We start from the raw sequence: 22,476 nt of genomic DNA, 5'->3' as shown, positions 1-22,476 counted from the left end.
GCTAATGTAGGCCATAGTCTACGTTTTACAACAATGTGAAATACACAAAGTAAAGGAGTTACAGTGGGGTCCGGAGTGTTTGGGTTAAGCAGGCCTACTGGTCAGCGCTATTTCTGTCCATATATGCACTCCACCAAGTCCTGTATGCTTATTCACTGTCCTCCGTCGGATGGACAGCTGAAGTTGCCAATCACTCCACCCCACTAGCTGCACCCCCTGGGGCCAACCCGCCAATCCTGCAGTGATGGAGCCTGGACAAAAATAACCGGGTGTGTGTTTGTGATCTCAGTGCTATGTCTTCGTCCTGAGTGCGAACTAATAATAGGAGTCACTCTGCTCCTTTAAGAGCCTACTTGTTGCATAGTCCTCAAAAAATAAAGAAACACAATGGTTATCAAAGTTTTCACCGCCTCGTCATCAGGATCAACTGCGGTAAGCAACCAAACCGTGCGACTTAAGACAACTTAACCTATTGAACTCCACTAACCGACTTTCGCTAAGTTCCTTCCTTTAGTTTTTGCAACCCCCAAAATGAGTAGATTTTCAATCTGCTATGTCACCCTGTACTAACATGTTTGCACTGAGATGTGTGCTTGAGCGGTGCTGAGGTAGTCTTCTTCCAAGTCTATGTGTTGAACAGAGCCTTCTAGAAAAGCGTCTCTCACAGCCAGTCATGTCGGAGAGCCGAGTATAAAAGTATACCACAATAACGGTGTTGGTAAGGACTTTTTATTCAGGAAAAAAATAGTATTCTATTCCTCTTTGTCTCAGGATGCATCTTGAATTAAAGCATTGTGGTTACTCTAGCAGGGAGTGGTGAATTTATACGATTCTGAATCTTTTAAGTTATGTGAACCAGTTCAGGAGTGGCATGGTGGGCCGGTTAGTCAGCAGTGGGCCACTGTCTTGTAACTTAAAGATCGTGTGGGAACCCGATTGTAACTTGTTCCACGCCAAACATGTTTAACTATCACAAAGTATGCATCTTTACACTGCAAGAATAGTCCCATTAGACTTAATATGAGCCACATGCACCTGACAAGTTCAGAAAAAAAATGATTTCAAGATGTTTAAAGAAAAAAAAAAAACTACTGAATTGCAATTTTTTTTGTCATTTTAAAAAAAAGAACATTACAATCTAAGACATTTTTCCTTTTTTCCAAAGAATAAGACAAAAACATACTTGAATAAATTTCAGTTCACCTGTTGTAAGTTCAGTCAAGTCCATGCTGAGAGTATGACAATTATTAATCAAATGCACCAGTTTACAGTCCACCTTACAGTTTTTCTACCCTTGATTCTGTTTTGGAGTGTGAATTTAACTGAAGAAAATAACCGCTTTTGTATTTGTTTCATCATGCATTTTTTCAAATGACTTTCGCTGGTCAGAAACATGAGAGAAATAGGCCAAAAACTGTCAAAGTCTTAAAGCCAAAACATAAAGAATGTCAAGCCCAGTCAACGTGGCCATGTAGTACACTCTGTCTCCTTAAATTAACTATCCAACAAGTCATGCATTATTAAACTCAGTGAATTATAGTTGTCTTTTCAGTAAGTATATTTAGTATAGTGACATGATTGGATATGACCTCAGAATAAGAGGATGAATGTTATGTACTAGGTTTGAATTGAGCATTCAGATTCCAGCCTTTGAAATCAAATGTCAAACCCCAACTAAACCTGCTTAGCCCTAAACTTGTAATGCATTATCTATTCTTTTCAGATCAAAAAGAAGCAGCAAGATGTGGTGGGCTTTTTGGAGGCTCTCAAAGTGGACTACACTCAGTTGGACATTGCCTGCAATGAGGAGAACCGCATGTGGATGAGGCAGAACGTTCCAGCTGATAAGAAGCCCACCAGTGGCATCCCCCTGCCTCCTCAGATCTTCAATGATGAGGATTACTGTGGGGTAAGCACATAAAGAAAAAGTAAAAATAATAAATACTCTGAAGAAACATCTTTAATATACCAGCCCTGGTTTAAAAGTAATGGAATAATGAATTATCTAAATTTTTATACAGGACTATGAGACGTTCTTTGATGCCAAGGAGGACAACTCGATTCATGCCTTCCTGGGGCTTGCCCCTCCTCCAGGGTCAAAGGTTAGAACTTTTCTTGAATGAATACACCATGTGTCTTATTTTTGTAAGAACGATGCATCCATTTAAGATATTACTTTATGCATTTGAACCACTAGAACAATACTGCTAATATGACGGCTACCTGTATCTGAAGATTTGGGAAATGTCCCAGCAAAATCCTTAATTTTTGTTCCAAAATTAGTTATATAATGTTTGCTTGAGAAATGAAAAGCTGTGAAGTGGGCTGGAAATAACATTACTACATACTACATAGTTATGTAGTAAGTACTGCACTGTATCTACGGCTTTTGAATGAAGTATACTGTATTTGTGGTAGTATAAGTCACTGTTTTTTGTGTGTGTATATGTTTTGGACAGTGGAAGTAAGGCTGATGGCAAAAAAAATCAATAATAAAAACAACTAGAGTAATTTGGACTAAGATATTTTAAGGACTCACTGGTGATTAAAGAGACGATTTTTAGTCCTCAACATGTAGGATACACTCATTTAAATCTCATCATTTTGTTAATACAGGAAGCAGAAAAGGCTGGCAACACAGATGTGGTGACCAATGGGACCCACACTGAGAAAACTGAAACTGACGGAGATGGCAACCCTGATGACTCAATAGTAATGCTGTTATCACTTTTTTTTCCCCTCATAACCTGATTTTTGTTGCTCCTCTCTAACCTTTTCCTCTTCATTCATTATGACACATTACTTCTTTCTTGAACAGACCTTCATCTTCCCTGAGCAGCTGTGTCCCAGTCATGCTTGCATGAGTGAGACATTTAACAAACAATACTGAATTATCATCATAACACTGGGTCATTACATTACATCACATTAGGCCGCTCATTTTTTTCTGGTTTTGCCTGATCCATTCTTAGAGGCAGTGTGTGTTCTTTATAGGTCTTGATCACATATTTTCTAACAGTTTCCTCCCTAGTATGAGTCCCTGTTTGTGCTAACATTGAGCACAGTGAACATTCAACAACTTGTGCATAAATATGATATACTAATATAAATACACCCTCTTAGCTTTCTTTATGTAACTCTTGATAGGTATCTTTCTATTAACAGTAATGATTTTCTCCTTTAACTCAAAGTTGACAGAAGAAAACTTGATGGACTTTGCTGAAAATCTAACTTTGCTTTTCTTCTAATCTTCTTTCTTCTTTTTTTCCACCCCTAAAACTATCCAGAATAAAAATACAAACTTTCTTAATTTACACCATTTTTTGCAGGAATACAGAAGCTGCTTCTACTGTGTGTTGTTTTGACTTTGAAGTGAATAGTTCAGTGGTCTGAAAGGAAATTGTTGCCTGACAGTCCTGTTGCCTGGGGATTAAAGTAAAGTTAAACAAGTTTTGCAACAGCAAATAGCTGTAGGCGCTGGTTGGAGTAAACGTAAAGATGTTGAAAACGCACCGTCTTCGCAAATCTGAAGGAAATGGAAATTTTGCAAGTTTTTGCAAATGAGGACAATGATGACCAACCAGCATGATGTGGGTGTTGTAATCTGATCATTTTAGCTAAATGGCAGAAAGTGGGCTGAAGTATTACCTATAATGCTGTATGGTGAAAGTGAAGCTGGTTAATTTAGCGTCACTAAAAGGACTGGGAACAAAGTGAAACTGTCAACAGAAGATACCAAAATCTGCCCACAAGAATCTCTACTGCTCATCCATTGGCATTTAATCTGCGATAATCCAGTATGTAAAAACCCCAACAGCAAACATACTGGAGTATTTCAATTTGACAAGGTGTTTATAATAATTTGTTGCTGGTGAACATACTTTAATATCTTTTAACAGTGATAAGTGCAGGCTGTTTAGATGCTGGCTTAAGCTTTAATTTATTACAAAATCTGATGGTCATTCCTCTTTCAACAAGAAAGCTTATGAGTAAGTAACTGCCACTTTTTTAACGTCTGTCTCCAAAGATTACAAAATAGGTCACCTAAGAATAAAATGTTTTCAGTTAATGTTTCATTGTTCTGGCTCAGTAACAGGGCTGATATGGTCAACCTCAAACTGCCACCACTACTTCCCTTCTCTAATTTATTCCCAGGGATTGATCAACACTTTTCTTTCAGGTTTTGCAGAGCATCTAAGTGGTGTTGAGTCAGTGCCACTGATACATATGATTTTCTTCTTTTAATCTCATCTATTTGCTTTGACCACTAGTTGTTTTTTCACCTCAAAACAAGGAGGTTCCAGTGGAGGAGCGTAATGGAGTTGCACACACAGAGGAGGAGGAGGAGGAGGAAGAGCTGTTAGTTGCAGCTGATGAGGAGGAAGAAGAACAGGGGGAAGCTGCAGATGATGAAGAAACAGCTGGAGAGGAGCTCCCTGAGGCAGAGGAGGAGGAAGCTGAAGAGGCAGAAGAAGAAACAGATGAGGTCACAGAAAGCATATTAATCGCCACGTAACAAGAGTCCAAACCCACATTCCCTTCCTCCGTCTTTCTGAATATTTGAATGAGTGTTTTTCTTCCCACCTCCCATCATTCCTGGAATGCTCTGTTTTTCTCCCCTTAGCATCTCCATTTTTCCTTTCATGTTACATTTCCTGCCTTTTCAAGTTCCCGTTGTCCCCGTCCTGCATCTCCCTGTCTATAAGTACAGTAATGTGTTAACAACAAGTAGAGTCACTGTCTTCTCTTCCTGTTCTGCATCTTTTAGGATCACTGTACTGCTAACTCTTCCACTGTCATATTTTTGCAACTTTTTCAAGTTTCCTGTCTGTCTTTCTTGACCTGGATGTGTCTTTGTATTTCTCTTATGTTACAATGCCGTTTCATAATTTTACACTTCAAGTTACACTGCATAGCCATTGACTCTTTTTAATCAAGGTTTGTCGTGCACCCTGGTTTGTCTGGTTCAAAAGCCTGATCTGTGACCACTGTTGTTTTTCAGAGTGCAGAATGAACATAAACAAATGACGTAGCATGTGCAAATTCATCATATGACATCTCTAACACTAAGTTTTTTCTTCTGTTAGCAGGCTCCTGCTGAGGAGGAAGAAGGACAGGTAGGTTTCTTGAAACACACATGAGCACTTTACACTTACGGAATAATGTATGTTACAGAGTTCATTAAAAAAAGCAGGTTTATACATTAACAAGTTGAATTGTAGCAGAGTATACGCATATCATAAACAGTAAGAAATATATGGAGGGCTTGAATGAAATTGGGGAAAATGGTTTTAAAAAGGTTACCCTGTCTTTTCTCTTATACAGGAGGAAGCTGGTGATGACAGGGTAAGGTTGGGTGTTGTCACTAATCTTAAGGGTGCTGTTTATAAAGAATATAGAAAACAAGGGCAGTTAATGCAAGCTGCATTTTATGCTGGCTGAAACTCGAGAAAAGAAAGCTAAGCTGAGCTTCAAGTAAGAGTTTAAGTCAAAAGAGCCCAAAAATGTAATGTTACTGCTAGAAAACAAGTGAATGGAAAAGCGTGGGTTTATTATCCCTATTTCCTGTGGTCTAAAAAGCCTTAAAATTGTGTCTGATCTTGTTTTTTAATTGTGTAGTGCGTCCATCTGTGCAGTATAGAGAGACAACTATGACTTTATATGAGAGCACTGTAAAACATGTTTTAGAGTAACCTGACTCTCTTCATCTAAAGGATGATGGGTGTCTTTATTTTTTGAATTTTTTTGACTTGTGTAGTATTTGAATGCTACTTTTTTCCTCTTTTTTATACACCTGAAAACCACCACATTTCAGCCCTATTAGAAAGACCTGAATGTTGTGATCCTTGTGATTTTTTCAAGAGTAATGCAGCTCAGAAGAAACTTCATACCAAACAGCTGACTTATTTCTGAGATCTTTTGACTGCTAGTTACACCAATTCTTTTTCATGCATGTTCCTAATGGTATTTGATCCCCTCTTTACCCCCCTCCCCATTTTTTTTGTCCATCCCTCTGTTTGCTCCCTCTAGGAGGAAGAGGATTTACTCTCAGAGGTAACTGTGCGATGACTGCCTCTCCCTGTGGCATCTCCAACTAGATTTTGGACTATTTGTTGTTTCGTGGTGGGATGGGTTCTCATCTGTCACCACTCATCTGAATTTCTTTCTTTCCACTCCTTTCCTCTTTTGCTGCATCTCTCCTCTGTCGTATCTTTTCTTCTGCATTCATGTTTTTATCCTCTTTTAAGCTAACATCCCATTCCTCATTTCTTCCTGGTTCAGTAGCCGTTTCCTGACAACCTCAACTTTACCCATAAGTTGGAGGGATTTTTTTTCCAGAAAACCTTTCACCTAACATGCCTGTGGCACAACATGCTATTTTGCTCCCCACACAGCCTGCTGACCTGCTATCTGTTATTCCTTTTAGGAGGAAGAAGAGCTACAACAGCTTGAGGTAGATTTACATGCTTTCCTCTTTTACTTTACTAGCCTTCTTTTATCTCAGCTTGTGTTTTTATCTCAACCACTCTTAGTCATTTAACGTTTTGTTCATTCCTGAAAGAGTTTTACACATTTCTTTGGTTTTCTCTTTTATTAGACTTTAGATTTTCACAAATGAAATGAACCAGAGGCATCCCTTAAACAAATCAGGGATAGTTTGTTGAGATTCTGATTTTACAGCCAGTATTTTCAGATTGAAGTCAGAATTCTGGGGGGGAAAACAGACTTTTCTTAAATTGGAAATGTATCACTCTGAATTCTGAGATCAAAATAAAAGGGCCTTTTCTTTCCAAATACTGAGCTTTTCTTAGCATTTGGATATTTTATTTGAATTCTGAGATAAAAGTTAGAATTCTTACATGTTTTGGAGAAGCCTGATACTAAAGTGAGAATTGGTTTTCTTTTCTCAGAATCCATTCTTTAATCTCGGTATTAAAAATAAATGATAGGAGAAAGATAAATCATTGAGAAAACAAACTATTCCACTTCCCTTATCATCTTCCATTCAAGAGTTGTACAGAAACTCCTGACTCTATTATGTTTAGGCCACAGCTCTGCACTTGCTTCCAATTTTCTCACACTGCTCATACAGCTTTAAGGACAGAGCTTCGGGTATCTTGAGCAAGATTCAGTATGTGTTCCATTCAACATCTGTTATTGCAAGATTGCTCAATTAGTTACCTTACCTTACCTCTAGACGTAACTGGATCCCAAATCAGGTTTAGGCTTTAGGGTGTTGACCAATTCAGCAAGCAACACCCGATAGCCTAAAGATAGTCTGAAGTATAAACAGAATTTAAGCACAGCAAATATTTCTTCACTGAAAGTTGTGTCAAAGAGGCTCATTCCAGCTGCTGCCTGATCTTCTGTCATTGTGCATCGCTGCTTAGCTTTGCTTTGCCTTTTTCCTTCTACCTCTACATTTATCTTCTTGTTGACCCACCTCTCTTGCAGGAACAAGACAAACATGGCAGTGAGGTAGTTTTTGTGGTCTGTTTGTGGCCTCTTGTGTTTCAGGCATTACAGAGTAGTCTTACACGGTCTTACCTCTCTCTCTCTTTCTCTTTTTGTGTGCTGCATGGACTTCTTTCCCATGCAGAGGCCTGATGGTGTGCAGCATGAAAATAACCACATTTTATTTGTACCTCAGGTGGATATAGTGTTATGGCAACAACCTGACCCCTTACATTATCACACTGTCCTTCTCTGTGCCTTCACTTACTCTTTTGATTTCATCTTTCACAGGAAGAAGAAGAGGCTGAAGTTGAAGAGGTAGATTGAGACTTGATGCCGACTCTTAGTTAATGTTTTGCATGATGTGAATCATTTTGGCATTTTAATGCATGACCTGGTTGCATAAAACAGTGATGTAGTTTTGCATTGAAACTTCTATTACTGTTTTTCCATAAGGTGGTTGTGTCATGTGGGTCAGTGGACCATTTTTGAGATGTGACACCAGGTCTGACTTATAATCATATCTTTAGAAATGACGGAACACTGCAGTTTTTTTCTGGTCGAGTGTAAAAGTGAAACACATCCATTGTGGCATTTATTGCCAGAACATTCTTGCTTGTTTGTTTTGCTACATTAAGAACATTTCTTTCATATAACCCTGCAACTCTCTTGAGTGAGTGAGCAGAGTGACTTTGACATGTTTTCAGTTTGTTATGTTGTTGAAGGGGGGACCCTGATTTGACAAAGGGAAATGTCTTTTCCTGTTTAATTAGAGCCATTTGTGAAAAATGGATTACTAACTTCCAAATGAACATGAAAGTAATTTTGTTGTGCAAAACACAAATAACAACAAGCCGAGTAATTTGAAAAAATTGCACCAGAAACTGTTGGTTTCATAGTGTTCGATTCACACTATATTAAGCTGTATGACAAGCTGGATCGAGCAATGACTTGGTTCTTATTTCAGCTTATTGTGTCACCTCTCTAGTCCCTTGTTGAAGTTACTGATTACTATAAGTCTCTTCAGCTGCAAAGTGCTGTATCAAATTTTAAGATGACTTGGATGATGATTTATCTATTGGGACCAACCAAGCACCACTTTTATCTCTCTAAGGTCATCCCAGGATTTGCGGGTCATTAGTTGTCCTAGTTTCCTCTTCCCTGCTATCACTGGCTGCGACTGCACTCAGATGATGTCCTCTCCCTTTTTGAACTGCTCTTATTTCAACACTTGCACTCGAAGTCCTTCTGTCACCTTCTTGCAATTCAGACCATGGCCTCACATAACTCCATGCTTTCTCTTTTTTCTTTTAACTTCAAAAGAATAAGAAGAAGACCTGGAAGAAACGTAACAAAACAAGAAAGTCAAATCTAAGATGCTTCCTGTACAGCAGAGAATCATGTCCCACTCTTGTCCAGAAGATCTGTTGGATCTCTGATTTATAGATGATCAGAAAAGGATCACATGAATTTGGTGCTGATGAAGGAGATCAGACAAAACAAGTTGTTTTTACACTCCCAGTTTTTCTTTTATCAAATCTGTGAATCTTCTTATTATCAAGCTAAAAAAGAAGCAGATCAAACTCTGACCTTAACACCTGGTCGTAAGTCCCAACCTAACCCAGCCTATCAAAATGAAAAGACCAAAAGGACAAGCCACATGGTGCCATAGCAAAACCATTTGAGAGATAACAATCACAGAACAGCCTTAAAACAAATAAACAAAAAAACAAAACAAGATCTTTGCTAATTTTCTAAATGTTTCCTTTAGTCACATGTGTAACTGTATTTTAACAGGAGGAAGAGGCGGAGTAGACATTACTTGGGGGACATCAGTCACATTGACTTGCATCTGTCCAGGTAAAAATGCATTTTCTTTTCGCTGCAGCTTCTGCCAGTGCTTTTACTTTACCACTAGAGGGCGATAAATCACTATATTGCAACATGAGTAGACCCTGTGGGTGTTGCTTTATATCACAAATGTTTGTAACCAAATATATTTGAAAGGAAATCTCTTTCGATGAAAGAATTTGGAATATTTTATTACTTTTGTGTTCATACTCATATCTGCTTTGGACCGAGGAATAAAAATTGCTTGATTGTTTGCTTTATTTACATTGTAGACAGATTGAACTTTTACTATACATTAGGAACTGCCACTGCTGTCTCTGTCAGCTTAGAGCTTCAGAGACTACATAATGACAAGGGGATCATGTAAAGCCACTCAAACCACCCCACATTTCCCTTTCTCCCAGGGCATTAGCATTAATGATGATGTTGATAAGAATTCAAATCCTCAAAGCCCAAATTCCAGTCCTCCTCTGCATGTCAGGCCTCTATGACCCACTAAGGAAAGAGCCACAGAGCAGGCTTTGAAGGATGGAAATGCATGCTACTCTTCTTCAGCTGTCTACCAAACCCCTGCGAGCCCCTGTCATGCCGTGTTAGAGGAAGTCGCAAAGTGAGCTTAGATGTGCCTCCGGAGGAGCGGGCTAGCTTGGTGACACAAGCACAGCATGTGTTAGTGGCTGCCTCGGCCACCACGGACAACTCAAAAATGTGTTATTTCTTTTTCCTTTATTTCATCTGTTGGCCTTGTATTTTCAGCCTGAAGGAGCCCTGTGTTTGCTTCTCCCTGACCCATGAAGCTTGACCTCCCTCTGTCCTGTCAGACAGCCCCTCTACCCTTCCCAAAAGCCACTGTGGACTTCACTGGAAACTGTTGGTTGTATGCTGAAAATACTGAAAAGTCCAAACCTACAACTGCCCCAACCTTTCCCTATCTTTTTGACTGAGATGTTGACTTAATTTTTATATTTTGTCTGTAGAGACATGCTGTTATTATGTGCAGTTATTTTGTAAAACTCAAACAGAATTCTTATGTTGAAGGTTGAGAAAAATCTACGGCCTTGCCAGCTCTACTTCAGGAGGTTCATATCTCAATGTTTCACATCAGACTCTGTGACAAAGACTCTATTAATGTTTTTTAACCATAGTTCTACTAACAATTATGAGCCTTGTTGATTATCAATAACTGTAAAAATGCAAACAAAGACTTTTGATGAAATATGCACATCCTTGAAACCTGGAAACTGCTCTATCTCTATGAATGCTTCTGCAAATACTACTGTCTAATCAATGCACTACTGAATGCTCCATAAATGAGTTTTGGATGCAGTAACATGTTGCAATAAAGTAATCTGATCTACAAACTGAGCTGCTCTATTTTCATTTTATCCTATAGTTTATTTTCACATACTTTGATTATAGAATATAGATTCATTTTGTGGCCATATCTATAGAACAGGATGGGTCCAGTCAATATTCTGACTTTAATGCCAGATTGAGGTCAGAATTTTAACTCAAAGCCACAATCATTGTTACTTTAAAGTTATTCCAGAGGTAATAACCACCAAGCAATTTTCTAAAAAATCAAAATAAAGGCCAAAACAAGGTCTGCTGTCAAGCAACTGACAGAAGATCACAACATCAGAGAGACCCAGAGAAACTCCTCAACCAAAATGATATGGCTGCCAGAGACGCCTTGGAAGAAAACAAAACAAAACAAAAAAAAATGTAAGTATTTGACAAACATAAAAAAAAACTAAACAAAAAATGTACAGACATTTGTGTCCGATAGTCTTTCTTTGTTGTCACAGTGCTTCTTGGTTATAAATCTTAAACCAATGGAAAGCCTGTTTACTTTCCTTTTCAATAGAAACATAGTCGTCAGGAACACATGTTTGTGGGATGAGCTGCAGAGCTGAGAAAGTGGCTTGCATCCATGAAAAAAAAATTCAGATCTGCTTTGCCAATCCCAAAAAGTTTATTCTGCTTTTTGCAAAAAAAATCTTACTTTTCCTGCAAACTTTTTATTTTTAAGGAGACAAAACGCAGAGGTGAATAACCTAAGGGATTTTGTGGTGCTTAGGCAAACAACTCTGAAGAGGTCCTCTCACTAGCTCAGAGGGGGAGCTAATGAGTCAGCACATGGCACTGAAGTCCAAGAATATACAGCATAAAGGGACCCCTCACATGGCCCTAATCCTCTTCTGTACATGTAACAGATATAACATGACACCCCACCCCCCACCCCTCCCCGCGCGGAAAAAAAAGAAATGCTCAAAAGATGTGGTAGAAAATGTGCAATGTTGGACTACAAAAGTTAGAATTATTTCAAAGACTCATAACGATAAAGATGAAACGTGAATAATTTGTTATTTCCCCCACTCTTACTTCTGGTATTCTTACATTATTTTTTATTTGAAATATATTGAGGTATTAGTTTAGCACAAAATTATGTCAAAAATCAAACAATGACCTTATCCACCATAGCAAAAAATTGAATAAAAATAAATCAATCTACTGACTGACGATCTTACAAAGACACTTGTAATTGTAAATGTGTATTTACTGGACTGGTTGTGATGACTTTACTGCCAGAAGTATCATCCCTCAGTCATGGTCAAAAATCAAAAAATATTTTTACATTATTTTCCAACAAGCTTTCTGCCTTTTAAAACACTTCCTAACTTTCATCACACCATTAATTTTTAAATCCATCTGGAAAAAGTGAAGTCTGTTACATTTTTTGTATTAGTATTTTTTTTTTAAACTGTATTGAGATGCATGGTGTTTGGGGCACTTAAGACACAGCAGTTAATTCTATATTTAACATTGTGTACCCAAAAGTTTTCACAATAAACAGACATGAGCCATCACAGTAATGTCAAACTTCAGCTCCTGTTTGGTGCCTGAACACATGCATTTGAAGAGAGCCTGGGAACCTGGGACCTCACAAAAAGGATTTTTCTTGTCTGAGTCACTCTTTGCCCAGTGTTTACATCTGCCTGTAGCACTGGGCAAAGTTCACTTGGTAATATTTAACTGGACAGTTTTTGGGTGACATGGCTGAGCAGAAGGCATGAGAAAAGGCAGCATCCTCGACATGTACCTGCTTTATATTAAACTGATCATCATGGATACATGATCGAGGTAAGTAAGACAATAAGCAGTGTTTTGGGAATTTTAGTTATTTTCTGTACACTTTGCCTGGACGTTAGCTTTACTCAACTGCTGCTGAGTGTGAAAGAACTAGTCAAGAGACAGGTGCAGTGCTGACGGTTATTTATACACAATCATTCTTCTTCTTTTGGAAAAACCTCATCAGTTGATATTTCATTAGCTGGAAGACTTTGAAGACTACAGCAATTAAAAGTTTACATTGTTAGACATTTCACATGTTTTTATGCTATTTATTTTAGTCCTTAAATGTCAATGATATTAAATTAAGTCCAAACTGAGCAAATTATTCTTTAGGAGCTGTAAATGTCAGTCAATACTGAGCCATCTCTCACAAATAAAATCTTAATCTAAAGTATATAACTTCCTTTTTTCAGGTTCATTCATAGATATATGGAGTACTGACTGGGTTCACATCAGTGAACATGGGCAGCTTTTCTTTGCTGGTGCACCTGCTGTTATACTGGATTCAAGGTGAGAATTAAAATCAGTAGGAAACTGGGCAGGAATGCTTTTGAATCATATTTTTGGCTTTAAAGTACTTTATATCAGCACCCATACTTTACTATACCTGGTCATAGCATCAGTGATGTCACATGTTGGTTTTCTGAGGAAGAGTTTTGAACACTATTGTCAGTGGATGCCATTTGTGAAAAGTGGACTCTTGCTGGTACACTGCCTGTCTGCCAGTTAAGTCAGCTGTACCTCTTATTATGCAAAACTTGTATTCGTAATAACTTTATAACAACTGGATAATATAAAAATTCCTTGTTCACCCAAACTGTTTTTTTAAACCAGACTGTGAGCATGTTCATGAACAAAGATGTTGAATGAAGTTGTCACTTTATCTGACTTTCATCAGGCAAAGCAAAAAAAAGACTTCAATGTATGTCCCCTTTGCACATTTCACAGTTGAGGCTTGGTTGAAGTTGTCACCTCAAGAACAAACTGTCCTTCGAGGAGAGGAGGCCAGGTTCACCTGCAGCACCTCCAACACTGAGTGGACCATTATGACGTGGCTCCTTAATGGTACTACTGTCATCACCATCTCTAATGAGATTGGTGTCCTGCCCTCCGTCAACCCTAACGTGACAGCAGAGAAAATGCCTGACTCCAAGATAGACAGCTGGGTGTTTGTCCTGAAACACACAGAGAGGCACAACCAGGGACGTGTGACGTGTGACCTTCAGGGTATAACCACAGCATCAGGAAACCTGTTTGTACAAGGTCAGTACGTTTACATGTGAGCATGAATTACATGAAGTTATGGACGAAAGAGAGGCAGGAATTCTTGCTCTTGTGCTCATGTACACTGCAAATATCCCAGGAAACAGGAATACAAAAAAAAGTTAAAGTCCACGGAAAAGAACACAAAAAGTAAGCGATGAAAAGTGAAGTGTATACTTTTCTTCATTGACTTCACTGGTTTCATTAGAGTTGCTGAGGATTCAAGAGAAAAATTTTAGTTCAGTTCAACCATATCGATCCTTCTAAACATTAAGGATGAGGAGACTTTGTGACCTTTGCAGTAGAGCCCAGATGTCAAAGAATGTTCGGTGCATTTGTGGTGATGATAGTGTAGGGGATAAATTGATTTGTCCTCAGATATAAATATGACATTTGGTGGAAACAAAAGAGGGAGATCTATGTGCAGAGAAACCAAGGACTTATAAAAAGCAATTTAAAAAAAAGTCCAAAGGCATACACAACAACAAAAAGTATTTCACAAACAAATGTCCTTAAATAAAAGAAAATATGGAAATCCAATTAATCCGTGAAATAAAAAATGCTGTCAAAAACCAAGGAGGCACTGGAGCGCCTAGTGGTCTGTGAGTTACTCTATCCGCTGTTTTCTTCTTTCCAATTAAAGGCATAAAAAGCCAAAAAATATCTTTAAAAAACAAGGAGACACTAATGAGATAAAGCAAAACAACACATATTGCTTGAAATTCAGGGAGACAGACACAATGAACCAACAGTGAAAGGTGCAAACACCAAGACTAAATACACTCAAGGTAATTAGACACAATTGTGGCACAATGACACAGTTGAAACTAATGAAGATAACAGAAAAGTGGAGGGAAACACACAGGTTGCAGGAAGTTGAACTAAACCTGGCAGACAGGGAGCAAGAACTTCAAAATAAAACAGGAAACACTACGGACTTACTTAACAGTTTTTGCAATTCTGAAGATGTTTTTTTCCCCCAAACTGGAGAGGACACTGCTCTGTGAACTAAAAGTGCAGGAGAAACATTGAATCATCAGGGACAGTGCAGGTTAAATATGCAACATTTCTGAATTTGCATAATGGTCCTCCCTATGATTATCCCCATATGGCCCTTTTCGACTAGCACACCTTGGCACTACTGTAATCGGCCCGACTCTACTCAACTCTTTTTGTGATGGTTTTCCATTTGCCCGTTTTTTTTTTACCACAGGGGGGCGGGGTCATAAAAACAGCTGGGCGACACCACGTCCACCTTGTTTTGAGCACAACACAACAATGGAGGACTTGGAGGCAATAGTGTACTTGCTGCTCGGTCTGTGGCTTTTTGTCACAAACCAAATGAAAGAGGAAAGCAGAAGAAAGCTGGAGGTGGTGAGAAGAAATAACCTTGAGAAGTACAGGAGAGTTTTTGAAGCTTTTCTTATGTCCCGTCTTGTTTTGGGTGTCGCGCTCATGACTCATTGATGACGACATTGTCTGACCAATCAGTAGCAGGCAGTTGGTGACGTCATCTTTTAGTATCCACTCAGCTTGCTTGGAACTAGAGCGGAGTAGGTACTAAAACTAGCTTGTTTTAGGAGGTACCAGGCCAGTGGAAACACGCTGAAAATCGAGTAGGGCCTAGAAGAGAAGGGCCAAGGCATGCTAGTGGAAAAGGGTCAATAGTGTAGCGCTTTTCCCACCCCTGCAGGATTGCACAGATGTGATAAACATACCAAACCACAGGAAAATAAGTTTGAAACCAGAAAGTAAGATTTGTTTTTGTTCTTAATTTGGCAATTTTACAAATTTATATTTAACTCGATATCCGAGGAAAAGTCTAAATAGAGTTATTTGATTTTGTTTTTGCTGAGTGACATGGCCAAACCATTTTTATAGACTAGAAATGGACACTATCATTTTTCTTTCATTGAGACAGAATGATCTAAGAAATATATTCAGTTGTTTTAAGCTCTCTTGGTTGAAATATAGCCTGATTAAGTAGAGACTGAACATTGTGTGTTATCCATAATGCACACATTGAATTTAATTTTTTTATTCTAAAAGGGTGTTTCTCTTGAACTTACTATTTATGTCTAAATTATGTAAAAACCTACACTCAGAGCTCAGCTAAAACAACATGTGTGGCAACAAACCTTCTGGAAAAAGACAGAGGAAACAAAACCAATGACCCATCATCTCCAATATATTATGGAGAAAGCCCTCATCGCTGCCAGCGCTACAAATCCCCACTGACATATGCAGCCATTAACTGTAGTGTATGGAGAATCAGGCCTCCCAGTCTGGATGCACAGGATCACTATAGCCTGACACAGCCTTTGAATTAATTGTGCATCCTGGCAAGTCCAGCTAACAGTCAGCAACTCTGCCTGTGATTTGTGTACTGCAGCTCCAAATATATTGTTGGAACAGGGCCACAAATCTACTGTGAGCTGGTTAACTCTGTGTGCTGTCCACGCCCTGCACATTAATTGTCCAATATTCAAGAAGATGATACAACTATCACCACATACCCTGGATTGCTTTGCATCTTTTCTGCTTATTTTTTATACTCACACAAACTCAAATACAGCCCATGCTCACAAGCACTTCCCTTTAGAAATAAAGATGCTTGTGTGCACTGTTGAAGGTGGAAGCTGGGTGCAGCCCAAAAGGCTTAAGCTGCAGAAAAGGAGGTATAAATCAGAGAAGAGTAGGCGTGCCTGTGATGACTGCCTGCACTCTCTTGACTAGAATGAATTCTAACTGATGCACACAGTACATGTGTTATTTATACTGCCCATGTGATGCCAAACCAACACACAGATTTGTATAAGTCTTTGCTGAAGCAACAATCTCACCTCAGTGGACCCCTGTTAGAAGAATGAGCCTTTTAACTCTTTATGTGCTTTACATTGAACACCCCCATTTGGTTGTTCACACACTGGATGAAATAAGTTATTATGCAAAGTGCAGGCAGTTTATCAGCATTTGCTCTCTGTTATAAACATTCACACATGCACACACACAGGTTGCAGCCTAAGGAAACTTTGACATGTGAATGTCATTCATCTGAGCCTACAACTGTGCTCAGCAGAGCAGTGAAAGCTCCTTTGTTGCTGGCAGATATTAAAAAAGAATCTGATTCAGGTTTGTGGATGTATTTTCTTCTGATTGCAGAAAAGGGCAGCGTGAAAGTCTTTGGGGACAAGTTGGCATTTAAAGGGCAGTTGGTACTGTTTGAATGCCACGCAGTAGGATGGTTCCCCAAACCTACTCTACAGTGGCAGGTGAACAACAAAGAGGTAACACCATCATCCTCATCATCAACTGCACTTCAATAAAATAATTAAATGCTTTGTAACTTTAGAAAACACCAGATAAAGACACAAATATGGAAATTTAATGATCCCTGTTTCATGAAACAGATACTTTTTATGTAGCTCATTCCAACTTGAGTTATTTTTTGAAGTATGGTGATCTTTGTGTATTGGCATCCCAATTATGTTCAACTCTATCTCAATTCTGATCACTTCCTCTGTTGCTTGGTGTGAAGATAAGCCAGACTGAGTTCAACATCAGTGAAAAGTCAAGTAGGAGCCTCTTCTCTGCGAGCAGCAGCCTCAGCGTGATGGCAGTACAGAGCTCTGATGTGGACTGTCTGGCCTCAGTGTCTGCCATGCCCAAACCACTGAACAGCAGCATCCGTCTCACAGTGGGTGAGAGACACAGCCATTACTTCCAATGAAAAATTCAAACATGTGAAACAACATAAAAGCACAGAGGGAGCCTGTCTTTATTTGATTCAAGTTCTTTGTCTCTTTCTATTTCTTTTTCCTTTCACCTGTCCTTTTTGATTAATTTAATTTTGTTCTTGCTCCTCTTTCATATTCATTTATATTTTAGGTTGCTGGCAGATAATCAATGGGCCTTATTGTTTAAAAAGAGATTGAGTCAGAAAAGAGCTGGCGGATGATCATTGCTCATGTTTTCTTTAGTGTGACTGGCTTCAAAGGCCGGCTGATTCAAAATACAAACATTTGGTTTGATTGAAGTTAAAAAAAAAATGCAACAACTCATATTTCTGATAGTTTTTCAATCTAGAGGGAAGCTTTCATCAGCACATACTCATGCTATAAATTAAAACAGGGAATTGTATACAGCCTTCTTGGCAAAATGTCTGCAAAAATGTGACTCTGATAAGCTAAATCGCACTCCTGCTACAGCATTTCCCACCAAAAACCAACGATAAGAACTTTTCTGCTCAGTTGCAGAGGTGGTGCAGGAAGATGATGACTGCACAGTCCCGCTGGCGGTAACAACCTCCCTCTCTGTTCTTCTGCTGCTCCTCCTGCTCTGCATCTGCGCTGTCCACTGGTACAGACAAAGGAGACAAGCAAGTAGGCACTTTTCTCTTTCTTAAATTGCTGTAGGTGAAAAACAGTCACCTCCCCCTCAGTGCAGAGAGTGTGATTAAAGTATAATGAGGAAGACAGGTGGTTACATGCTGTGTGACTCTGCACCGCCTCATGCTGGCCTTCACCAAGGGCACGCAATATCTTTTCTGACAAAGGCAGAACAGTTGTTGTCAGCAGAAAGTTTTTTTTTTCCTCTGGAAAAAGCAGCAGCACAAAGATTAGCAAAGGATATGTATGACTGTAGAGCTGATGGTTTGTATTGAAGGACAACTGAGGATATTTTAACGAGAAGAGGTAATGACTGTCATGCCTCAGTCTAAACTATTCATACAGTTGTGCCCTTTAGAGAAACATTATTCCAGTAAAGCTACATCTAAGTAATGCATCATTTTTTACTTTTCAGAGCCAGGCCCACAGGAAGAAATGAGGTAAAATCTAAGAGCTTGTTCCTGTTCTTTTTGAGCCATGATGCTGTCTGTTTAATCTCTGTGTAAACCCTCTTCTCTTCTTGTTTAGACAAATAAATCTTGGAGTCTCATGTTAAGGGTGACTTGCAGATATGTGGCCTGTTGATACAGGATTCATACCCAGAGGGTGATCTTTAATACAAAGCCATCCTTTGATGTGACCCACAGATGCTGCACCAATGTGATGTAAAACTGCAGTACTAAGTAGCATCAATGTTATTATGTTCTGACCAAACACCAGGACTTTGGCTTGCTGTCAATGGTGATGAGTACAAAAAGGTTGTGATGATGTTTGACAGCTCATTTAGGTCTGGCTAATAAAATGCAGAGGAGATAGATGGCCAAAAGATTGCCTATCCTGAGGGCTAACCGCTACATGCTACTAGCATATTTGGATTATTGGCGGGAAAACCCTCCTGAGCAGAAATGGAAAAAGAAGGTTTGAATGGCAACTTTAGCCTTGAAGTCATGCCAGATGGCTCTCTCCATAAGACCAAAGTTCAATATATTTAAAGGGGACATATCATGCTGATGCCTGATTTAAACAAGACCTTTCACCCCCTGAATTTTCAAAAAATGAGATATTGTATTTTTTCTGATATCCTAGAACGAGATTTGATGCCTCTGAAAATAGGTCATTGCCATTTGGCCACGAGATTTCGAACGTCGTGATGACACGAGGATCCTTTCTTTTTATTGGAGTAATCTGATAAAGCAGATACTCCTCTGTGATGTCAGTTAGTCACACAAGCGCCACCGAGGGATACACCCACCAAGAGCCAAGTATAAACGTATAAACTATACATGTTACAGTACCGGTTTGACTCACCACACTGAAGCGTCCTGAGATGGTCTGTGTCGAGGTGGATTTTCTTCCTCCTGAGCTGCAGAACCGTCCGGGTCTGACTCGGTGTCCAATACAAAAGGACGTATCCTACACTCTGCCATTTTATTAGTGCTATCAATGCCTTACAGTGAAGTTTTTGCAAACAGCAAACTTGCTCAGTCTGCTCCATTCAATGTGGCGATTTTGTAAATACTGCCATGCTGCAAAAACTGCCCCCTGGCTCTACCCCCTCCGCCCCTCTGATAGAACTGACCAATCAGAGCACAAAGGGCTGTGACGTTGCGAGGTTACTGGAGGTCATTCTGGAAACGGGGCGTTTCAACGAGATCTTCAGAATGGCCTAAATTCAGGATATTGAGAACGCTATTGTGGGGCAATGAAGGAACTAAATGACTTGTACTGAGGGCAGAAATGCTTTACAGGCGTCCTAGTCTGGCATAGTGAAAAGGAGAAATAGGCATGATATGTCCCCTTTAAAGTAGATGCTAGCTGAGTTTCTCTTCATATAAGTCGCAAATGCAACCCATAAACTGGCCTTATGTTGTGTAAAGCCGCGTTTCCACCAAGCAGACCGGTTCAGTTCATCTCGGTACGGCATACTGACTTATCCCAGGACAGATCCCCAAATAACCGAGACGGGCCATCCCACTTTTTAGGACCCTTTCATATGGGTGCCAGACTGAGCTAATCTGCTCTTGGAAGGTGGAGCAACACACTGCAGACCTTTGATTGGTCAGAAGAATTGTCACTTACCCTGACAGCGGCTGCATTTCTCCTGGCGGCACACAGACTTCTCTGAAACAAAGCTTGATTGCACTTTGTATCAAAGAGCTACATCCCAATCACAGAGAGGATGAAATGCTGCATGTCTTCCATCTGTGCTCTTTGTTTACTGTGTCGCGTTTTTCTTCTTCGTTGGATTTATTAGCAGGGTAAACTGTGTTGCGCTGCTGCGGCATCGCGCTATTTTTTAACAGCTGCCGCTTTCAGCATCTGGCTTAGACACCACCTGCCACAAGAGGGCACAGTTTTGCTGTGGAAACGCAAACAAGATCAGGCTTAACTGTACCAAAATGTGCCAAAATGTGCCAAACCATACTGAACCAAACCGGACTGCTTGGTGGAAACACAGCTTAAGACTAAACCAACTGTATGAGATTCTCTGCTCAACACGTGAAGGATCCTGGGATTGATCCTTCGGCGGCTACTTGTGGGATAACGTGTCTGTCAGTGTCATTAGACATTACATTGAGTTAGTATTACCTAGTCATGCAAATGATTGTTAAATTTCAAGTTAAAAAATAATGAATCCCTATAAATAACATGCATTAACAAGTTAAATGTGACAGTCCTGACAAAAATAAATATAAATTGATATTTACACATGCACACACACATACACACACACAGGCAGAGTGAGAGGGATAGAGAGAGAAATTAATGATGAATCCGCTAAAGCAGCCTCTGATTTACTTTGACTAAATGACAGAAAAACGTTTCCTTTCCACAGGGCCCCTCAAATGGGACCTTGGCGGTTTGACCACTCATGGAGCACCAGCTCAGTTGCTGAGGGGAGAGGGGGCAATATCAACTTTGGCTTCACTAGTGAGGGACCCACAGGTGAGAGGGTGGCTGTACTAAACTTCACAAAGTTAAATTAATCGTCTCTTTTTCATTATAACAACACTCCTGACAGAAGAAAATCTGCTACTAGAGATGATTTTTTGTACAAGTCTGACAAAATGTTCTTATAGTGATGACAGTTTTTAGCTGCAGCAGTAAACCAGGCAGTTACAAAACTACATGTCAATCAGGATCACTTGTGAGAAGTGGGAAAGAATGAGTGAAGGAAAACATAAGACTGTGAGCACCGACAGTCTTCCTGACTGAACTTGCGCCAAGCTTCATTTTTCTTAATTTGAATGTTTCAATTCTAATAGATGTTTTTTTTGCTTCCCAATCAGCCTTATTTCATGACCTGTGCGTGTGTGTGTTTGTGTGTAACAGATAACTAATCTGCTATTCAAGTATTTGCATAACAACTGCAAATCATATGTTAATGCAAATGGATAAAACCTCATTATATTCAGGCATATATCCCACTGTCCAAAAAACAAAAAACACATCAATGTCCCTTGAACTCCCTAATTCTTGGTATTTTATTCAAGTTTTGTTGGTCTGATAAGTGATGTTTTGTGATATTGGTTAGATTAGACCAAGTTTCTGTTTTCATCCCACAGAGGAAGTTTGCAATGAGGTGTTTCTGGAAACTCAGAGCCACACAGACTTCACCAGCTTTCACAAGGTAAGGCAAGTTTGGCTGGGAAACTAAACGTCAGCGAGGATGACAGTGTTTGAATAATGAAGCCATTCATTCTACAACTGGGGTACCTGCCTCCTCCTCTCATGTTGATCAGAACAAACTGGACCTGTTCTGTTATATTGTTACATTCACTATCAATTAATTAATTACAGCCTACATTTGTTGCTGTGCCACAGGTCCCTGATGTTGTGTCTCCAAGCACCTTGGCTCTACATCCAGAGAGCAACGATGAGTGTCTTTCAGAAAAGAGCTCTAAAAATTCAAGGATGATTACAACAGTTTAACTGCAAATGTTGTGTTACTTTGTATAAAAGCAATTTAATGATGAAAACTACTATATAGTACACTGTTATTCTTTTTTATGTTGCATCGCAAAACCATCAAATTAAAGTTATTTCCTGTTTTTTCATTGCATTTGACTGATTTTTTAGTTAATGAAATTAAATCCCCTGCAAAAGCTCAAAAAAAGTGAAAATTGAGTCAGAATGGGCTGGTACTGTGTGAAGGTAATAATGCGTGAGCTGCAGATAAGGAGGTAAACTAGTACTAGTAAACTAATTTCTCAGATTGCCAAGATTATGAAGTGTTAGGTATGACAGTTCTCTGTTTTACCATGGATTAATCATTGCCTGAATTGTAAATGTGTGCAGAAGCAAGCATTCAGTTTAACAGCTGCCGCTCAGAGGAAAAGGGCTCCCCTGTTGATTAGCTTGCACTTAATGATCCATTTCCTGT

At 39.3% G+C, this 22,476-nt stretch overlaps 2 protein-coding genes across 28 annotated transcripts; both read left to right on the top strand.

The window, feature by feature from the left end:
* The first annotated feature begins 216 nt into the window (after positions 1-216).
* On the top strand, positions 217-10,642 carry sh3bgr (SH3 domain binding glutamate-rich protein). 27 transcript variants are annotated; one of them, XM_074678865.1, is made up of 12 exons: positions 218-432; positions 1,724-1,909; positions 2,022-2,102; positions 2,617-2,712; positions 4,298-4,486; positions 5,088-5,117; positions 5,326-5,346; positions 6,031-6,054; positions 6,428-6,454; positions 7,747-7,773; positions 9,253-9,315; positions 10,063-10,640. In XM_074678865.1, exons 1-11 carry the CDS (start codon positions 388-390, stop codon positions 9,268-9,270), a joined length of 744 nt encoding a protein of 247 aa, XP_074534966.1. In that variant the 5' UTR covers positions 218-387; the 3' UTR covers positions 9,271-9,315; positions 10,063-10,640. The 27 variants fall into 27 exon arrangements, with proteins under 27 accessions (XP_074534987.1, XP_074534966.1, XP_074534988.1 ...); XM_074678861.1 differs by having other exon boundaries at positions 223-432; positions 4,295-4,486; positions 10,063-10,639; XM_074678862.1 differs by lacking the exon at positions 10,063-10,640 and adding an exon at positions 9,711-9,836 and having other exon boundaries at positions 223-432; positions 4,295-4,486.
* Positions 10,643-12,902: 2,260 nt separating this feature from the next.
* Positions 12,903-22,025, top strand: igsf5b (immunoglobulin superfamily, member 5b). Its single transcript, XM_074679548.1, has 9 exons — positions 12,903-12,951; positions 13,390-13,704; positions 16,867-16,991; positions 17,243-17,405; positions 17,955-18,086; positions 18,508-18,532; positions 20,929-21,038; positions 21,659-21,723; positions 21,918-22,025. Exons 1-9 carry the CDS (start codon positions 12,903-12,905, stop codon positions 22,023-22,025), a joined length of 1,092 nt encoding a protein of 363 aa, XP_074535649.1.
* Positions 22,026-22,476: the final 451 nt, after the last annotated feature.

Source organism: Halichoeres trimaculatus, unplaced genomic scaffold (assembly GCF_033239565.1).
Source record: "Halichoeres trimaculatus isolate MK-OKI-2021-1 unplaced genomic scaffold, fHalTri1.1 fHalTri1_scaffold_9, whole genome shotgun sequence".
Taxonomy (NCBI): Eukaryota; Metazoa; Chordata; class Actinopteri; order Labriformes; family Labridae; genus Halichoeres; species Halichoeres trimaculatus.
The sequence above is the reverse complement of the archived record's forward strand: the minus strand, read 5'-3'. Positions and strand labels throughout refer to the sequence as shown.

Excerpts from the sequence above, each read along its gene's own strand:
- sh3bgr (XM_074678861.1), top strand. The coding sequence starts at position 388 with ATGGTTATCAAAGTTTTCACCGCCTCGTCATCAGGATCAACTGCG. Across the intron at positions 433-1,723 it reads CGTCATCAGGATCAACTGCG|ATCAAAAAGAAGCAGCAAGA; the intron begins GTAAGCAACCAA and ends TATTCTTTTCAG. Across the intron at positions 1,910-2,021 it reads ATGATGAGGATTACTGTGGG|GACTATGAGACGTTCTTTGA; the intron begins GTAAGCACATAA and ends ATTTTTATACAG.
- igsf5b (XM_074679548.1), top strand. The coding sequence starts at position 12,903 with ATGGGCAGCTTTTCTTTGCTGGTGCACCTGCTGTTATACTGGATTCAA. Across the intron at positions 16,992-17,242 it reads GGCAGGTGAACAACAAAGAG|ATAAGCCAGACTGAGTTCAA; the intron begins GTAACACCATCA and ends CTTGGTGTGAAG. Across the intron at positions 21,724-21,917 it reads ACTTCACCAGCTTTCACAAG|GTCCCTGATGTTGTGTCTCC; the intron begins GTAAGGCAAGTT and ends GCTGTGCCACAG.